At 45.8% G+C, this 18,387-nt stretch overlaps 1 protein-coding gene across 1 annotated transcript in view; it reads right to left on the bottom strand.

The window, feature by feature from the left end:
- PROS1 (protein S) overlaps positions 1-18,387 on the bottom strand; it is a 120,655-nt gene that overhangs the window by 27,334 nt on the left and 74,934 nt on the right. The window contains exons 7-8 of the mRNA XM_068270661.1: positions 9,630-9,755; positions 7,985-8,106 (exon numbers count right to left, since the gene is read on the bottom strand). Coding sequence (XP_068126762.1) covers positions 7,985-8,106; positions 9,630-9,755 — 248 coding nt within the window. The remainder of the gene's footprint in view (positions 1-7,984; positions 8,107-9,629; positions 9,756-18,387) is intronic.

Below are 18,387 nucleotides of genomic sequence, written 5' to 3'. Positions count from 1 at the left end.
TTTAGGCATTAGAAGGAAGGATTAGTTTTAGGCGATGGTGGGTGGGTGCAGCACCAGCTATCTGGAAAGGCTTCAAAGGCCTCAGCCTTGGGAGGCAGCAGCCCAAGAGGCCACTTGGACATGAAAGAGGGGTTGCTACATATGAAAGAGGAGGCTGAAAATGGGGAGCAACACATGAAAAGGCGAAGCTAATGCCCAAGGGAGGTGTACGTGAAAGAGAGGGGCTGCTGTAGATGGATGATATACACATGGAAGAGGGGGCTGCACATGGAATGGGGGGGGGGGGGCAGCAGCAACAAAAAAGGGGAGTCACAACAAACTTGGCCTAGGAGCACAAAAAGTATAAATCTGGCTTTGGGTGAGTGTGTGCGGGGGCGGTGTTCACTTTAGGCATTAGGGGGCGGGGATTATGTTTAGGCATTAGGTGGCAGATTTGTTCAGGCACTAGGGGCAGAGATTAGGTTTAGGCATTAGGTGGTGGGAGGTCGTTTTAGGCACTAGGATGGGGGAGTGCAGTAGGTTCAGGCATTAGATAGGGGGTTCATTTCAAGCACTATGGGAAAGGGTCAACAATTTCACAGATAAAATATTTAAGTATAGTTCCACCCCACTATGCAATGAATATACACAAAACAGTCTTAAGACTATAGGTTTTTTTTTGCAGGAACAGCACAAAGTCTTTTTTCTTCAGTATTATAAAATCTTCTCGATTGCAGTTGTGAAATGTAGACAATTCACTACAAAGATCCACTTTACAGAACCATAGGTTTCCTACTACTACTACTACTACTACTATGGGAAAGGGATTAGGTTTTGGCATTATGTGGGGGGTGTATTTTAGGCACTAGGGGGAGTGTTTAAAGTGAACCAGAGACGAAGCACCCTCATGTATTTTATCATATATATCAGTGGGAACATTGGAGAAAACACCTACCCTGCTCTCTGTTTCATCCTTCACTGCTCAAACTGCTTGTTATCAACCCTGATAAAATCCCGACTGAGCATTCAGTTTGTCTTTGCTTAGGAATCATTACAGCTGAGTCATTATAGCAGAGCCAGAAGGGGGCAGGCTTGAGCTTGAAAAGACATCAGAGAAGACAGACTCAGCTATAACGAATCCTGAGCAAAGCCAGGCTGAATGCTCAGTCAGGGATTTTATCAGGGCTGATAGCATGCAGGCTGAGCAGTAAATGATGAATCAGAGAGCAGGGTAGGTGTTTTCTCTAATGTTCCCACTGATATATATGGTAAAATACATGAGGGTGCTTTATCTCTGGTTCACTTTAAGTGAGAATTAATGTCAGTTTTGTCTATAGTAACATATTGGTCATTTAAATTACCAATATTTTTACTATTGCAACTCCTGTGCGCCCAACTCATGCAGTGATGGCGCTGTATATACTTGTATCAGGCCCCTAACTCACACATTAACATTTTTTGTTTAACATTTAGTAGGTCAGTTCAGGTGTCCTTTAAGCTTAAACAGATTAATGTTGTGGAGGCCCAAAGTGGCCAATTAGATGTTCCCCTTTTTTCTTGCATACTGAACCAAGAACATGAAACTTCCTGGTTGCTATGAATGACAAGAATTCCCCCTCTTTAGATACTTGAAAGGATGAGTTCCAGGGAATAATAATAATAGCCGGTGTGAAATTATAACAGGCACATTGGCTGAGGACCCTCTTTTACATTCAGACAATGCCTCCGCTGTGCGGTACAAAAAATGTGATTCATAGGAGCTCGCGCCAGGCTGCCGGAATACACGCTACACCTCAGGAGCTTTCTGGGGCTTAATCAGGATCGGAGCAACTGGCACGTGCCAGTCCCGATGCCAGAGCTTAGCCGGAATTATACAATATCGTAGCCTGCTGGGGGAGAACTGGCTGCCAAGACCCTCTTAAAATGTGTCAAGTATTTGAAGCATACTTAACTGAAATAAAAAGGTAGAGCTCAGGGAGAACAGCTTGTGGAAAAAAATAATCTAATAGAAAACAAGTAATGGCAAGCCTGAACAGCTTCATTACCGACACCAGTGCTTCCTCGCTAAAATTCTGACTTCTTCCTCATTTCAAGGGGTCACTTTATACAACATACAGAAAATGTCTCACTCCTGTGCACGGCTACAGGACTTCTCAAGAGCTGCCCACACCCTATGGAACTCCCTCCCCCCAGACTCTCCCCTTCCTTCAACACCTTCAAGCAAGCCCTCAAACCACACCTCTTTAAAATGGCCTACCCCTTATCCCGAATTTCCCATTTTCTGTAGAATTGGTCCACAATGCTATACAGTTCAGAGCCGGGACAAGGTCCTCCAGCAACCAAGACTGAGACACCAAAGTACGCCTCTTCAGCCCTTCCACCCCAGGCGTCACACACTGATTGCTATTAGACTAAGAGGCGCCCCAGGGCCCCCAATACCTTTATCTCTAGTTAACTGGCTTGCAGACACTGCTATGTATCCCCTTTTCTTATGTCTCTCTGCTTCAAATACAATAGGGGAATGATAGCTGAGTGTGCCCTACATTGTGCCCTGAGGCTGGAGCCTCTCTCGTCTTTGCCTCGGCCCAGTCCTGATACAGATTGGCAAACATTCGCTCATATTCAAAGTTTACATTCATTATCTAAATAATTTCTTCGATAGTCGGAACTTTAGCAACATTCTAATGACTGGAAATGGTGATCTTCTTTGCTAGCAAAATATTGGCAGTAACCTTTGGAAATTTGGGATAAGGATTATCTTGACCATGTCGCTTGTTGAATTGGATTTGTTGGAAGCTCAGGATGAAGATATATTTTGCTGTGAATTATGTTGTTAAAGGCATATGTAGCAGATTGAAATGACCTATATTCATTTATTCTCTCTTTTCTTTGTTTTATTTGAAAAGTTTTCTTTTTTCTCTTTACATACGAGAATTAGGTTATATATTTTTTTTCTTTCACTTATGTTTTTTTTTTAAATAAGAGCACATTGCATTCCATATTAGATACAGTATTTATGATATAATGTAGAGAAGTGCTTGATTAGTTTAAAATGGTGGTATGTTGAAATCTATTCTGTAGACTTAAAAATGCCTTTTTGTAACGCAAAATACCACTTAAAGCGGTATTGTCACCATAAAAATCTAATTTCAACGGCAACTGGTCTGAGTGTATTAAGTGATAAAGACGGTAATCCTGCATTCAAAACTTGCAAAACTTGTTCTGCTGTTATGGTTTGTAGTTATCCCATACTTTAGGAGCACTGGCCCTAGGGCCAAACCGTGCCAAAGAGTTGAATGCTGGGAGTTCTTTTTATCTATAATATATTCCTCCTCTTCCATTTATTTTCCTGCCTAGCTTCTTATCAGAAACACCCTCTGATTACTTGTGTTTACTAGCAAGGCTGAGGTGACTCAGTGATTGGATGTGTCAATAAAAAATAGACAGTGCAGTTGTTAGTATACACCTCAGTGGGAGTGTCTGAAGACTCTGGGAGGAGGGCAGCTAATGAATACACAATGAGCAAGAGACGGGAGGGGGGAAAACAAGAGTCAGGGAGGATATGATGTCAGCATTAGCTTGGCAAGATGGCCACTGCCTAGAATAGGATTTTCTGCTTTACCCTTATAAAATTCACAGGAATCAAAAATTCACAGGAATTATTACGTGGATAGCAAAATACATCTGTTATGTAAGTAGAAGTAGTATTTATCTACTTATATATGTGTTTTTTTTTATTTCTAGGTTAGCATGGGTGTCACTTGTTCTTTAACAAAATGTTTTGAAAACATTAAATGGCCTATCTACCCCCCAGCCCCCCCATCTACCACACTTTCACTATCTCAGCCGAACACCTTTTTGGCAGCCCTACCTCATGTGTCCTTCCCCCACAGCTTAGATTTTAAGCCTTTGGCAGGGTCTCCCATACTTAGGGTGTCTTTCTTAGTGCACACCAAAATCACAATAGCAATTGTTAGCGCTTAGTGACTGCGATTTGTGAAGCGATTTTCAGAGCGATATTTGAATGAATGAGCGTTTTCTTATTCATTCAAGCTGAATTGCTAAAAAAAAAAAAAAAAAAAAGAAAAAAAAAAAAGAAAAGATCACAATACTGCTGTGGGAACACCCTCATAGGGTGGGTTTCAGTAGCCAAGCACTTTTCAAAGCACTGGCGATCTGAATAGCGCTCAGAAGCACTCTTGGTGTGCACAAACCCTTTATCTTGCAACCTTAGCTATGGCACACTTCCCATGGACTAACTCCAACTTGAATTGCTGGGTCTCTGTAAAATCACATGATCATGTATATTATCAGTGGCGTAGCCAAGGAGCTGTGGGCCCCGATGCAAGTTTTACATGGGGCGCCCTCAAGCATTCTATACATAACAATTGATACGGCGCACCGAAACCTGCCAAGGACAACCACAGTGTCAGAGGTGCAAGAAGGGGATGGGGAGCAGCTTGTTAATTATTACCACTATTCAAAGTATATGTAGAAGTGATTATTTTGAGCACAGGACCAATAGAGAGCCAATAATGCAGTTGAAGCAGGACCCCTCGGGGCCCCTCTGGCCCAAGGGCCCCGATGCAGTCGCTACCTCTGCAACCCCTATTGCTACGCCCCTGTTATTATACCCTGTTTTCATGGAAAGCCTTGTGCTATGTTGTATAACTGTTGCTACCTACCTGTCTGACATCTCTGCTTAACATTGTATGAACCCCTATTTAAAAAGGGGAGCTGATTGCGTCTAGAATACAAGGACAGCAGTACAATTGGATAATAACTTATTCAAGACAATGCATTTTGCTGGTTGAGGCCCGCTTCCTCAGGTCAATATAGTGCCTTAAAACATACTGCAAATAGGGTATAGTCTATCTTTGTTGACCCTCGTACTACATGGGGATGGTAAAATTGGTCAGTGATTCGCCAATCTTGATTAAAAAGGTGGACCAGGCTTTAGCGTTTCCCATCATTCCAGGGCCGAGGCAGAGGCGAGAGAGGCTCCAGCCTTAGGGCGCAGTGTAGGAGGGGGAGCACAACTCACTCAGCTATCATTCCCCTATTGTGTTTGAAGCAGAGAAATAACAAAAAGGGTATACCTGGCAGTGACTGCAAGCCAGATAACTAGAGATTAATGTGTTGGGGGGGAGGAGGGTGGTTGGGGGCCCTGGGGCGCCTCCTAATCTAATAGTAATTAGTATGTGACGGTCGGCTGGGGTGGGAGGGATGGAGGGGCGCACTTTTGTGTCTCAGCCTTGGGTGCTGGAGGACCTTCACCCGGCTCTGCCTCATTCCCACCTTGACATGTGGTCGGCCAATTAAAATGCGCTTTCTCTTGCAACTTTCTCTTTTTCCAAAGCACCAAATAAACTCAGAAGCAACCTTACTTATTTGTGGCAAAGGAAAAGCGCTATTTTCATTTTGTTTCCCCTTTCCTTTTACTCAACATGAAAATGTGATTTAGTCATTCGAATGTGTCATTTTGATTCATGTGAAGTGTGATTTTAGTATTTTGAACTTGTGAATTGTAAAAAAAAAAAAAAAGGAATCGGCATGGCAACAGCATGTAGAGAGACACCATACGGATGCATTGTAATCAGACGTAGTAATGAAGGTTACAGAGGGGCGCCTAATGCTTCTCATACATCATTCACCGCCTGTGCGACCTGTAATACAGCACAGTGTGCGGCCTGCAGCCCGAGGCACCAGATACACACCTGACAGGTTTCGCTTAGAACTTCCAGCACATCGGGAGTCCCCCTCAGTGACCCCTCGTTACATTACTTGCACAAAATAGCACCTGTAATCGTGACTCACTCTGAGATGAAGTGCTTTATCGCCAGACCTCAGTAAGTGACAGCGGCCCACAGCTGTGTCTTTCATGGCAGAGCCGGTCAATGACCCCTGGAAATCTGTGTCGTTACTCTGGAAATTATGTTACTAATTTGCTTTGCGGTCCAAGAAGTGAAGGACGGAATGGCTGGGCGGACCTGTAGCCTCGCGGATGGCTGTGGCGGAGGAGACATCATTTGATACTCGGTGATAGATTAGAGTAATAGCGGAATGCCATACTGTGCAGAGGTTATCGAAGCATTCCATCTGCCTGTCCCCTGTACTGCAGGAACTCTGATAATACACAGGAGATAGCACCGCAGCGACTAGAGAAGGGGACATTCCAGGCTATGCTATTAACTCTATACGCTTCCCATATATTCAGCAATTTATATTTACTTATTAAAGTACAGAAAAGTGTCAAACTCCTATTGCAATTATGATATATATATATATATATATATATATATATATATATATATATATATATATATATATATATATATATATATATATATTGCTGTATATTGGTGGGTAGCTCTGCCCTCTCACTGAGGCTTATCCTAGGCTGTTAATTATTCAGAGTTCTCTCCTGCGACTCCCCCTGATGAGCTGCTAGGAAACAAAACGCACTGGGCGGAGCTCTGTGGTGACGTGGCTGGACACAGTGATGTCGTTAACACGCGGCCTCCAAACTTTTTAACTGTTAGCAGCGCGGGACACATGTCCATGTGATAGCAGCATGCTGCGGCCACAAACTTATTTAGTACTCCCTGTGGGCTTTTCAACATCAGCTTTCTTGTTTTTATCTATGTAAATGATACATATGCCTTGGCCTGCGCCAATATAATATTCTGCTTTATCTATACTTTACTGTCTGTTCCCATTGGTTTTCATTGTTTCTGTCAGCAGTGTAAGAAGTCTGGAATCAGTGGCATAACTAGAGGGGAGCAGCCTTTGCAGGGGATCCCAGAGCTGTGGGGGCCCCCAACTACTAACCTTCTCTTCCTCTGATACAGGGGACTATACTTCAGATCAGGTGTTTTTGTGGCTACACTTGTTACATAGTTATTAGTTACATAGTTATTTGGGTTGAAAAAAGACACACGTCAATCGAGTTCAACCAGAGAACAAAGTACAACACCAGCCTGCTCCCTCACATATCCCTGTTGATCCAGAGGAAGGATAAAAACCCTTACAAGGCATGGTCCAATTAGCCCCACAGGGAAAAAATTATTTCCCGACTCCAGATGGCAATCCGATAAAATCCCTGTATCAACATCACTGGCAGGGCCGGAGCTACCATAGGAAAAAATAGGCAGTTTCCCCAGGACCCCAGAGCCTGTAGGGGCCCCCAAGTTGTCCCTCCCCGATCTGAACTGTTGCTTCCCAGGGACACTGCAGAGTCTGTTAAGTTGGGGGATGATAGGGGGAGGGTCAGCAGCCAGCTCAGGGTCCCAGGAGGGAAATTTGGCTGCAACAAAGGGCCTCTGATGACGCTTTTTGGTCAGGGTGGTGTCTGTTGGGGGGCCCCCAGGCTAATCTTGCCCTAGGGCCCCATTGTTACTTGAACTGGCCCTGATCACTGGGCATTACCTAGTAATTGTAGCCATGGATGTCTTTCAACGCAAAGAAAGCATCTAAGCCCCCTTTAAATGCAGGTATAGAGTTTGCCATAACTACTTCCTGTAGCAATGCATTCCACGTCTTTCACGGTGTGAAGATCATGATGGCCACAATTGTTTTATGACCATTGTGAGATGGGCCCCAAGGCCGTGAAGGGGAGGCAAGGGAAGGGGTGTCAACATTGGGGGGCCCTATCAAAGTTTCAATGGGGGGCCCCATGAATTGTAGTTACGCCACTGTCTGGAATTAATGCATACCTCACAGCCCTACGTTACGCTCATTGGAACTGAGACAATAAATTCCTTGGCAACTGACATATCTGAATGGGTCCCATGCTTAGCATGTCAGTTGTGCGCTGCTTTCCGATTTGATAAGCTGTCTGTTTTCCATGCAATTGTGATCCAAGCCAGTGCTCCGTACAATGAAACAACAATAATGTAGACAAAGATCTACCAGCCTGGGCCTGACCTGGTGCTTTAGAACAAGGAACATTGGTTGAATACAACTGGATTAGACTCCGTAGAAGAAAAAATACTGGTCCACTCACGTCACATGATTTCTTGTCCTGAGCTAGCTTGTATTTCTTCCTGCCGTCACAGTGACATTTGTAGCTTCCAGGCGTGTTCACACACAGCTGACTGCAGGCGTCCTCTGCACACTCATCTATGTCTGCGCGACAGAGACACACAATAAGGCCGTATTCACAATAGTAACAAGTACAGTAGATGTGTTATACCTCCATAACCAGGGACAGAGCGCCTACTCAAAAAGGGTACCGATATTCCACTGCTTAATTCCGATAGTGTAACCTAACCCTGTTCTTACACAAGCCTTCCCTCTACCAATGTCAAACATTAACTGACCCTCCCTCCGATGCCCAACCCCAACCGATCCCCCGTCTTAAAATGCCTAACCCTAACCAAACCTCCAACCAAAGCCTAACCCAAATTGATTCCACACCATAAAATACTTAACCCTAACCAACAACCCAACCGATATCTAACCCTATTCAACCCCCATCGCAAAATGCCCAACCCTAACCAACCCTTCAACTGATGCCTAACCCTAACCGCCTCTCGACATAAAATGCCTAACCCTAACAGACCCCCAACCAATGGTTCGAATCCCAGCTAGGGCATTAAGTGCAATGAGCTTGAATGTACTCCCCGTGTCTTTGTGGGTTTCCTCCAGGCACTCAAGTTTTCTCCCACATCCCAAAAGATAAGTTAAATGGCTTCCCCCTGAATTGGCTCTAAACTACGATACTTACACTATACAATACATAGACATATGACCATGGTAGGGATTGTGAGCCCTTCTGAGGGACAGTTACCGTAAGTGACAAGAAAATATACTCTGTACATCGCTGCGGAAGATGACGGTGGTTATATAAATACTAAATAATAATAACCAATGCCTAACCCTAACGGTTCGCATTCGGCACATTTCCCAAATTTCAACTAACAGACACTAGTGATGATCATGGTCATGAAGCATGTGATTTCGGTGCACGGAGCGCACCACTGGGCGCCAAAACCAGGCACCCCACAGGCTGCTGCAAGACCCCAAATTACATCTCCCTCTGCGACATTTCGAAAGGGGAATAGTATTTAACGCCGCCAGGGAGTTTTGTGGCAGCAGGGAGAGCAATCATTCGGCTCTACCGGCGCCCAACTCACCGGCTACGCGACAATATGTACGCCATGGTCATGTCTAGGCGAGCTCATGGAGAAGCATGTGTTTTGTTTGATCAGCTGACAGATTTGCAAAGCTCTGATTTGCTGTGATCACATCCTGCCACCTGACCAGATCACATGCTTCTCCATTAGTTCTCCTAGACATGACCATCACTAAATCACTAATAGCCACTAATTGCGGCTATTAACATGGTTGCCTATGGAGGTGTCCAAAGTATGTGGCGCCTCCGGTGCCCAAATTTCAGGGATTTCAGGGACAAAGCTTTGTCCTGATTGTAAGTGTACCACTGAAGAAAAATAATTCAGGTTCACCAAAAGCTGTAGCAATTTTCCATTAACAGTGATGCCGGTCTCCTGCGTTTTGCTGTGATCCCTCTCCCAATCTACCTAGTCCGATCCTCTGTCCGTTGCTTTAGAATGGTTTCTGTTAGGTCGCAGTCTTTCTGTTTCCGTGGTCACCGTTCACAATCGCACAAACTCCAACCAGCCGCTTACCTTCACACGTCTTCGAGGAGGCGTTAAACCGATAGCCGCCATCGCAGTCACACTCATATTTCCCATCTGTGTTTCTGCACTTCGCTGCTCCACAGATCACTGGGCTCAATTCACATTCATTTCTGTCTATTGAAGACAAAGACACATTACCTGTAGAATACATATCACTGAACAGACAGGCCTCAGAAGCCTAATGAATCTAAATACAGTAAAACCCCTATTATCCAGCACCAGCGGGGATCGGTCGATGCTGGATAAGTGCAGTTTCCGGTTGTTTGAGAGTCGGTGTTACAAATAGGCCTAGCTAAAAAAAAATCCTTATTTGTCAGTTTTCGGCCATTATAGCTTTAAAATAATACATGCTACCGTAATTAAAACCCACATATTTTATTTGCTCATTTGTCCCAGTTATTACACCATTTGCATGATGTCCCTATCACAATGTATGGCGCTAATATTTTATGTGGAAAGAAAGGTGCATTTTTTCAGTTTTGCATCCATCACTATTTACAAGCTTATAATTTTAAAAAATAATAGTAGTATACCATATTGACATGCTGTAACGTTTGCGAAATCGTTTTCGCGGTCAGCGCACAAGATGCGCACTGACACAACAAAAACCTTCCACAAGCGTATAATTAAGTGAACCCAGGCTAAGTGCAATGCACCAGCAGAGGGCAATTCCCACCGGCAGATGGCGCTGTGGAGTGCAGACGCGCACAGCCTCTGCACAGCCACAAATGCCAGATGAGATTTGTACAGAACTAAGACAATGCAGTGGCGGAACAGCCCTTAAAGAGAAAGAGCATAGGTACAGGATGAATGTGTGTTCACCAATCTAGTCGCGACCCTGCTACAGTGAACACACATCAGCAGAAACAAAAGCAAGAATGCGATCGCGAGAAAGGCGATCGCCAGAAGTGACACAAGACAGATCAGAACAGAACACGAGAGGAGCAAAGGCACAGCAAACGACAACGAGAAAATAGCGAAAATAACAAACGCTAACTAAACGTGAACACCGCACTCATTCGCAACAGCGATCGCTTTTACGGCGCGATCTCCGCACGTTAAGCGCAACAGATACAAGCACGCCTAACTAACTGCCGACAGACAAACACGAAACAGAGAACTCAAGCGCTTGCTTAACGGTTACCTCACCGAGCCTACAGCAAACGTTCGTATCAAAAAGACAGACAAACGGAAAACAGGAATACGAGAGGAAAGATCCACTGCTCTTTCCGTCAGAGCGAGTGCGAGCCGAGTACAGGAACAGGCTAGGGAAGATCCACTGCTCTTTCCGCCAGAGCGAGTGCGATCCGGGTACTGGGACAAGAAAGCAGATCAGAAGGATCCACAGCCGCTACCGCTAGGGGCTAGTGCGATCCAAGCACGACAGGCAGATGAGATAGCAGGGAGCAACCGCTGCTCCAGCTATACTCCAAGAACAAAGATCAGAAGGATCCACAGCCGCTACCGCTAGAGGCTAGTGCGATCCAAGCAAGACAGACAGATGAGATAGCAGGTAGCAACCGCTGCCCCAGCTATACTCCAAGAACAAAGATCAGAAGGATCCACAGCCGCTACCGCTAGCGGCTAGTGCGATCCAAACAAGACAGACAGATGAACAGAAGGGGCTACCAGTAGCGACCGCTGCTCTGGTTAGCAGCTCAGACAGACAGAACGATTTTCTGACAACCACCGTTGGTGACAGGACAATCGCAACAGAGAGGCAATACAGACAAAACAGATAGCAAGCTAACTGCACTAGGGAAGCTGCCTAGTGCAGTCCCAAGAAATACTCTAAGATAACTTTAACAAGCAATAGCAGGGCTGACACTCTAGGAGTGTTTCAACAAACCATGAAGGAATGACCAGCAAAGGACTCTGGGAAACATAGCTCTTTATACTGCCAGCCTACAAAGGAGTTAGCTGGGTGATTTGCATAACCAATGTATGCAAATTCCTCAGCAGCAGAGCAGATCAGAAACTTGCAAAGGAAAGACAGGTGTCTCTTCCAGAGACCTGCAGCTCACAGACTAGAGGAATGGTCAAACAGCTGTCTGCCTGTGCAGCCAGCTGAGCGGATCATTACACATGCATATTAAAAATGTTCAGACCCTTAGGTACTTTTTCTGTTTGTTTGTTTTTTTTAATTAAAATTTTATTTGGGTATTTTTTGGAGAGTGTGGGAGATAAACAGTTAATTTTAAATATAATTGTGTGTCTGTTTATTAAAAAATTGTATGTAGATGTAGTTTTACTATTCGGCCACAAGATGGCCTGAGTCATTTTTTTTCCGACTTATAAGTGTGGGATCACGTTTACAGGAAGTGAAGGGAGGACGTGAAACTTTTTTTTTTCTTCAGAAAGATCTCGGCTTCTCACGGAAGCCGTCAGTCTTTCTAACGGGGACTTAGAGCAATGAATGGGAACTGTGTTTACATTCATTGATCATCCGGAAAACGGGAGGTGGCACAGGAGCGTGCGCGATTGGCCGCGGGAGCATGCAGCAGCGCAGCAGCAGCCTTTTGGATGTAGCAGCTATGTCCAAAAGGCTTAATTGATTAAAAAAAAAAAGAGTTTCATTTAGCTGGGGCTTCTTCCAGCCCCCTATAGCCGCCCTGTGCCCACGCCTTCATGGAACAATCCTCTGGTCCCCGGCGTGACTACGTTTTGTTATCGCCGACTTGCAAGTCGATGGCCATTGTGCCAGCATGGCCCTGGCTATGCGCGTCCTCAATCGCGTCCTACGCAGGCGCATTACAAGGTTTTCTCGTACTGCGCCTGGACCCAGAACGCTCCCGGCAATGGGAGCACGAACATGGCACGCTAATTGAAATCTTTGTTCTGGCAGATATATCCGGTCCCAAACAGGGTGTAGATTTCAATTAGCGTGGTTCAGAAGCGGTTAAGCTGTTGCGTATCTTTGAGAGCAGAGAGGAAGTTCTGAGTTCAGGTCCGCTTTAAGCCATGTTTTGCTTCTATGGATACAGAGAGCAAAAACTGCGTAATAACGGACACTTGGACTGATGGAGATAAGACAATAATGCTATTAACGGAATTTAGAAATCAGCAAACAATCTATACTGGGATGGAATTGAGAAATACTGTGCTGGCTCCTGGCCGTTTTATTTGTCCCTTTAAAGTGGACCTGAACTCACAACTTCCTCTCTGCTCTAAAAGATAAGCACCAGCATAATAACCTTTAAAGAAAAACATTTCTTTGTTACAGCGGATACAAATCCTGCAATAAATTTGCAGTGTGTCTACTTCCTGCTTTCATGGAAGCAGACATATTGTTAACATCCTGCGCTTTCAAATGAGCTTGTATGCTGTGGCAGTCAGGTGACACGGGAGAGTTCAAATTACAACTTGTGTTTAGACAAAGATGAGGGGGAATTAGACAGGCTAAACTCTCTACATACACACAGGGTGCATTTCTCTGTGTTTTCCTGTTCTGTCCTGTCCACTTTAGAGGACCACTATCGCAAAATTCGTAAAATGTAAAATACATGTAAACACACACAAATAAGGAGCTTGTTTCTCCTAGAGTAAAATGAGCCGTAAACTACTTCTCTCCTATGTTTCTGTCACTTACAGTAGCTAGTAGAAATCTGACAGAACCAACAGGTTTTGGACTAGCCCATCTCCTCATGGGGCATTCTCAGGGCATTGTTTATTTTTAAAAGCACTAACTGAATGACAGTTGCTCTGTCCAACTGCCAAAAAAGTGAATGGTGAGCAGGGAGGCTGGGCAGCATCTTTGTATAGATCCTTTTCAGGGAGTGTCTTTATAAACAATAAAGGCCATGCTTAAGCTACGTACACACATACGACAACGATCGTTCGTTGTCAACGATGAACAAACTTCTAATTGACGAAAGAACGACTTAAGTAAAGTTAGTTTTAAAAGGTGTGTAACGATCACATCGTTAGAACGAACGTTACATCACGTGAAAGCACCTATTGCGCCTGCACATAAAAATAAAAGTTCCATGGAGAAATAGTGAAATGCGCATGTCAGGCCTGGTACGAACGACCGTTTCCAACGATGTACTACTTTTGCAAACGATTGTCGTTGGGAAAAATCCGCCAAGCTAGATCGTTCGTTTTTAACGATCTAGCTCGTCCGTCGTTAGACTTAATGGTCGTTGGCTGCTTTTTTTTAAACGATCGTCGTTTGAAACAATCGGGGAACGATCGTTTCAAACGACTATAGTCGCATGTGTGTACGCACCTTAAAGAGAGTCTGAAGCGAGAATAGATCTCGCTTCAGACCTCATAGCTAGCAGGGGCATGCGTGCCCCTGCTAAAACGCCACTATAGCGCGGCTTAACGGGGGTCCCTGTCCCCCCAAACCCCCTCCGTGCAGCGGGGGAGCGCTTCCTGGTTGGGGCAGGGCTAACCGCCGCAGCCCTGCCCCATGCGCGTCTGTCAGACGCGTATCTCCGCCTCTCCCCCGCCCCTCTCAGTCTTCCTTCACTGAGAGGGGCGGGGGAGAGGCGGCGATGCGCGTCTGATAGACGCGACTGGAGGCAGGGCTGCAGCCGTTAGCCCTGCCTCCAGGAAGAAGAATACGAGCGACCATTTTCCGACCAACTTTTGCGGGGGGTGGGTTGGGGGTGAAGGGACCCCCGTTAAGCCGCGGGATAGCGGCGTTTTAGCAGGGGCACACGTGCCCCTGCTATATATAAGACCTGAAGCGAGATTTAGTCTCGCTTCAGTGTCTCTTTAAGAATCCCCCATTAAGAGATGGAATAGTCCAAAACCTGTCAGTTCTGTCAAGATTTCTGCTGCCTACTGTAAGTGACAGCAACATAGGACAAAAGTAATTTATGCCTCATTTTACTCTGGAAGAAACATACTTCTTATTTGTATCTGTTTATACACATTTTAAATTTTACAATTTTTCACGATAGTGCCCATTTAACCCACGTTTTGCTTCTATGAATACAGAGAGCAAGAACTGCGTAATAACCGACTGTTGGAATGAAGGAGATAAGACTACCAGCCATTAAAGGAATTTGGAAATCAGCAGACAGTCAATACTGGGATGGAAATCAGACATAGGGCTTGATTCACAAAAGAGTGCTAACTGTTAGCACGGGCGTTTTCGCGTGAATTTTCGCATTGCGCGCAATCTTAAATTAAACGTGAATTTTTCCGTGAAATCGATATCGTTTTCACGCGGAAATTCGCATTTGCGCACGAAAAATTATCGTTTCGCGCAAAAATTCACGATCTCGCACAATGCGAAAATTCGCCCGAAAACGCCCGTACTAACAGTTAGCACTCTTTTGTGAATCAAGCCCATACTGTGCTGGCTGCTGGTGTTTTATTTGCCCCTTTAAGAGAGAATCTAGCAGCGGAGGATAAATAATGCGGTGACGGGAGAGAGGCAGGATAACAAATCGCGGAATACACATGTATTCTGATATACTGGATGATCGCTGCTCAGCACCCAGGGAGACGAATAAAAGTTCCAAGATTTATGTCGGGCCAGTTTGCTGCATCTTCCCGCGAATCCTCCACAATGAAAGTCAATTGATTACGGTGATTTAGTGCTAAATGTGTCTTTCTTGGCTGCCCTGGAAGACTTTGGAGATTTGGAGAAAAGAATTGGGCATTTAATCATGGAGGACGGGTTCTCTGTATTGAACAGAATTAGCTTTTTAGTTACTAGGGATTGTTTTATGAGGCTTTCCTTGGCACTGACAGATGGCCTCCCCAGTGCCTGCCGAGATAAATGTACCATTATTCTATAGTGAGCTCGGGATGGTGGAGGGGGGGATGAAATACACCCAAGTCAGGTTATATTAGGTGGGTGCCTGACTACATTAGGGGGCATGGAGTTTCTCATGGTGATTGGATGCAAGCAGGGCCGGGTGGTTCTAGACTTTTTGCTGGCTGAGGCAAACTTGTGAGGATGCCTCCCCCCCACCACCAATTTACTCTGCTTCATTTAAAGAGAGTCTGAAGCGAAAAATAATTGCTAAATTTACCTTAGCATTCGCTTCAGAACTCTCATCAGACACAAACCGCCGCATTCCCGGCGAAAAACGAGGGCTGCAGACCCCCCAAATCCCCGGGCAAACATCCACGACCAACTTGGACGCCGCTTCCTGGAAGGGGCAGAGCTGTCTGCTGTAGCTCTGCCTCTCCTGATGTCAACCGCTGCGCATCGCCGCCTCTCCCCGGCCCTCCCCGCCCCTCTCACTCTTCCTTTCACAGAGAGGGAGAGGCGGCGATCGACAGCAGGAGAGGCGGAGCTACGGCGAATAGCTCAGCCTCTCAGGGTAGCACAATCCACAACCAAGTTGGTCGTGGATGTTTGCCCGGGGATTTGGGGGGTCTGCAGCCCTCGTTTTTTGGCGGGGATGCGGCGGTTTTGCGCTGGTGAGACTTCTGAAGCGAATGCTAAGGTAAATATAGCAAAATAAATTCGCTTCAGAGTCTCTTCTCACATGACGTGCTGCAGCTCAACACAATAGCTCACTGGCTGGCTGTGAGTCTGTGACAAACACACTGCTCACCCTCAGCCACTCCATTCCTCCTCAGGAAGGTACACTCAGTACAAAAATGCTGCCCCTGAAATCTCTGCGCCTGATGCAAATGTTTCACCTTGCCTCATGTGAGAATCGGCCCTGGATGCAATCAACAGCTGTAAATCTTGGCGAGAAAATGTTGATTGACTCAAACTCATGAAGGTCTGTTTGATGGCCCTTTCACAATGGGGCGGTGCATCAAATTGACTGCTACCTCACTCCAATGAAAACCTATAGGGGAAATCACATTACCTGCGTCGCGGTACGCCTAAAGTTCTCAATCTGACGCGCTTCCAAAACTACGTTACCGCGCGTACTTGTGTCGATCTGTGTCAGACCGAAAGTCATGTAAATCTATGGCGACGCGTGTAAGTGTAAACACCCGCCACGGGTCATGCATGAAGCGTATTTTTTGCAATATACTTTGGCACACGTGAACGCTTGGCCGGCAGGAAGTGAGCATCACTTGCTGCTTGGCCAGATGCCACACAGAGAATACCGCTTAGTGACGCGGTATTCCCTGAAGGCCTATTTTCCCGATCCCCCCCCCCCATGTTTGTTTGTTTATTTGTGTTTGTTTATTTGATTTTTTGTTGTTGTAAAAAATGTCGTTTTTCTTTTAAATTAATTGTAAACCCCCCTCCCTCCCTCCCTCCCCCCGCTAACCAATCCCCGTGATCAGCTGTCATAGGCTTCAGCCTATGACAGCCGATCACCTCTGTTGCTCAGGAGGGGACAGCCGTGTCACAGGGCTGTCCCCAGTACAGCGCTGCTGCTGATCGCAGCGCTGTACATGTAAATAGACGGCGATTACGCGGTCTAACAGTCTCCCGAGCGGCAACCACCGCTCGGAGGCTGAAGGTGGAGCTCCGCCCACCAAGCAGGAGATGCGTGCGCACCCTGCGCAATCTCCTGCAAAACACAGCCCCAGGACTTTACGCCAATTGGCGTTAGGCGGTCCTGGGGCTGTTGCCGCGGCCACGCCAATTGGCGTGACGCGGGCGGCAACAGGTTAATACAGTGCAAACTCTCCTTCCCCTGTTTGCGATCACAGTCAGCAGTTGTGTAACTAAACTGCTTGGGGCCCCAGTGTGAGTTGTAAATGGGGCCCCAAGCACTCTATTAATACGGAGTCTCAAAACCTACCAAGGACAGCACTAGTGTCAGAGGGCCAGATTTATTATGGCGTTACCGACAGTTTTTTCTTCCTAACCCTCCTGGCGGTTTCCTTAAAATCCGCCAGGGGACAGCAAATCCGTTTTTTAAAAACATTTTTTTTTCCATGTAGCGAGACAAGGTCTCGCTACATGATAGCCAGTCCCTCCAAAGAATGGGATCTCCTGGAGGGCTTCCCCCGTCGCCATGGCGACTGGCGGGATGACGTCACTGACGTCATCGACGTCGTGACGTCAAAGGGGACTCCCATCCACCCCACAGCGCTGCCTGGCACTGATTGGCCAGGCAGCGCACGAGGTCTGGGTGGGGCGGCCGCGGCGTGACGAAGAGCGGTGGATCGGCGGGTAGCGGCGGCGATCGCATTGCACACTTATGCAAATCGGCCTGGGCGGGGCCTGGGCGGTGCCTTCCGGCGGCATAGCCCGTGCTCAGCACGGGCTTACAGCCAGGGAGGTTAAACAGTTCTAACCAGCAGGGGAACTGTTCTGCATGATAATAAGAAACTTCTTAAATACTACTTAATAGTAGCAGTTTAGTGTGAATTTCTCGAACTGCACTACAGTTAAGAAAAGTGCAAATCCATTCCTAAACTGCTGCAGATTAAAGTGGACCCAAACCAAAAAATTTTTAAATTCAAAATATTTAGTTGCACCACTCTGACACATACAAAGATAAATAAACACTCCTTCAAGCCTATGAGCATTTCAGTACCTGCTTTTTACCCTTCTCTTTTCATAACTAGGGTTATACAGGTGGCAGCCATTAGCAATTCCTCCTTTGCCGGACACCTCCTACTCCACCAGATTCTGTCCCGGCAATATGAAAGGAAGGGAGGGGTTCCTCCAATAAATGTAAAATATTTTATATTTGTCTTCATGAAGCTGAAAAAAGGCTGATATTTATTATTATAATTTAGAAAATAGATTTTATTTCTGAAATCTTGTCTTTTTAATTTGGGCCCACTTTAAGAAGTGCTTAATAGCACTTCTACACAGCTTGTGCAGTGCAGGCTAGGCATGATTTGTGAAGTGCTC

The sequence above is a fragment of the Hyperolius riggenbachi genome, chromosome 2 (assembly GCF_040937935.1).
Source record: "Hyperolius riggenbachi isolate aHypRig1 chromosome 2, aHypRig1.pri, whole genome shotgun sequence".
Classification (NCBI taxonomy): Eukaryota; Metazoa; Chordata; class Amphibia; order Anura; family Hyperoliidae; genus Hyperolius; species Hyperolius riggenbachi.
The sequence above is the reverse complement of the archived record's forward strand: the minus strand, read 5'-3'. Positions and strand labels throughout refer to the sequence as shown.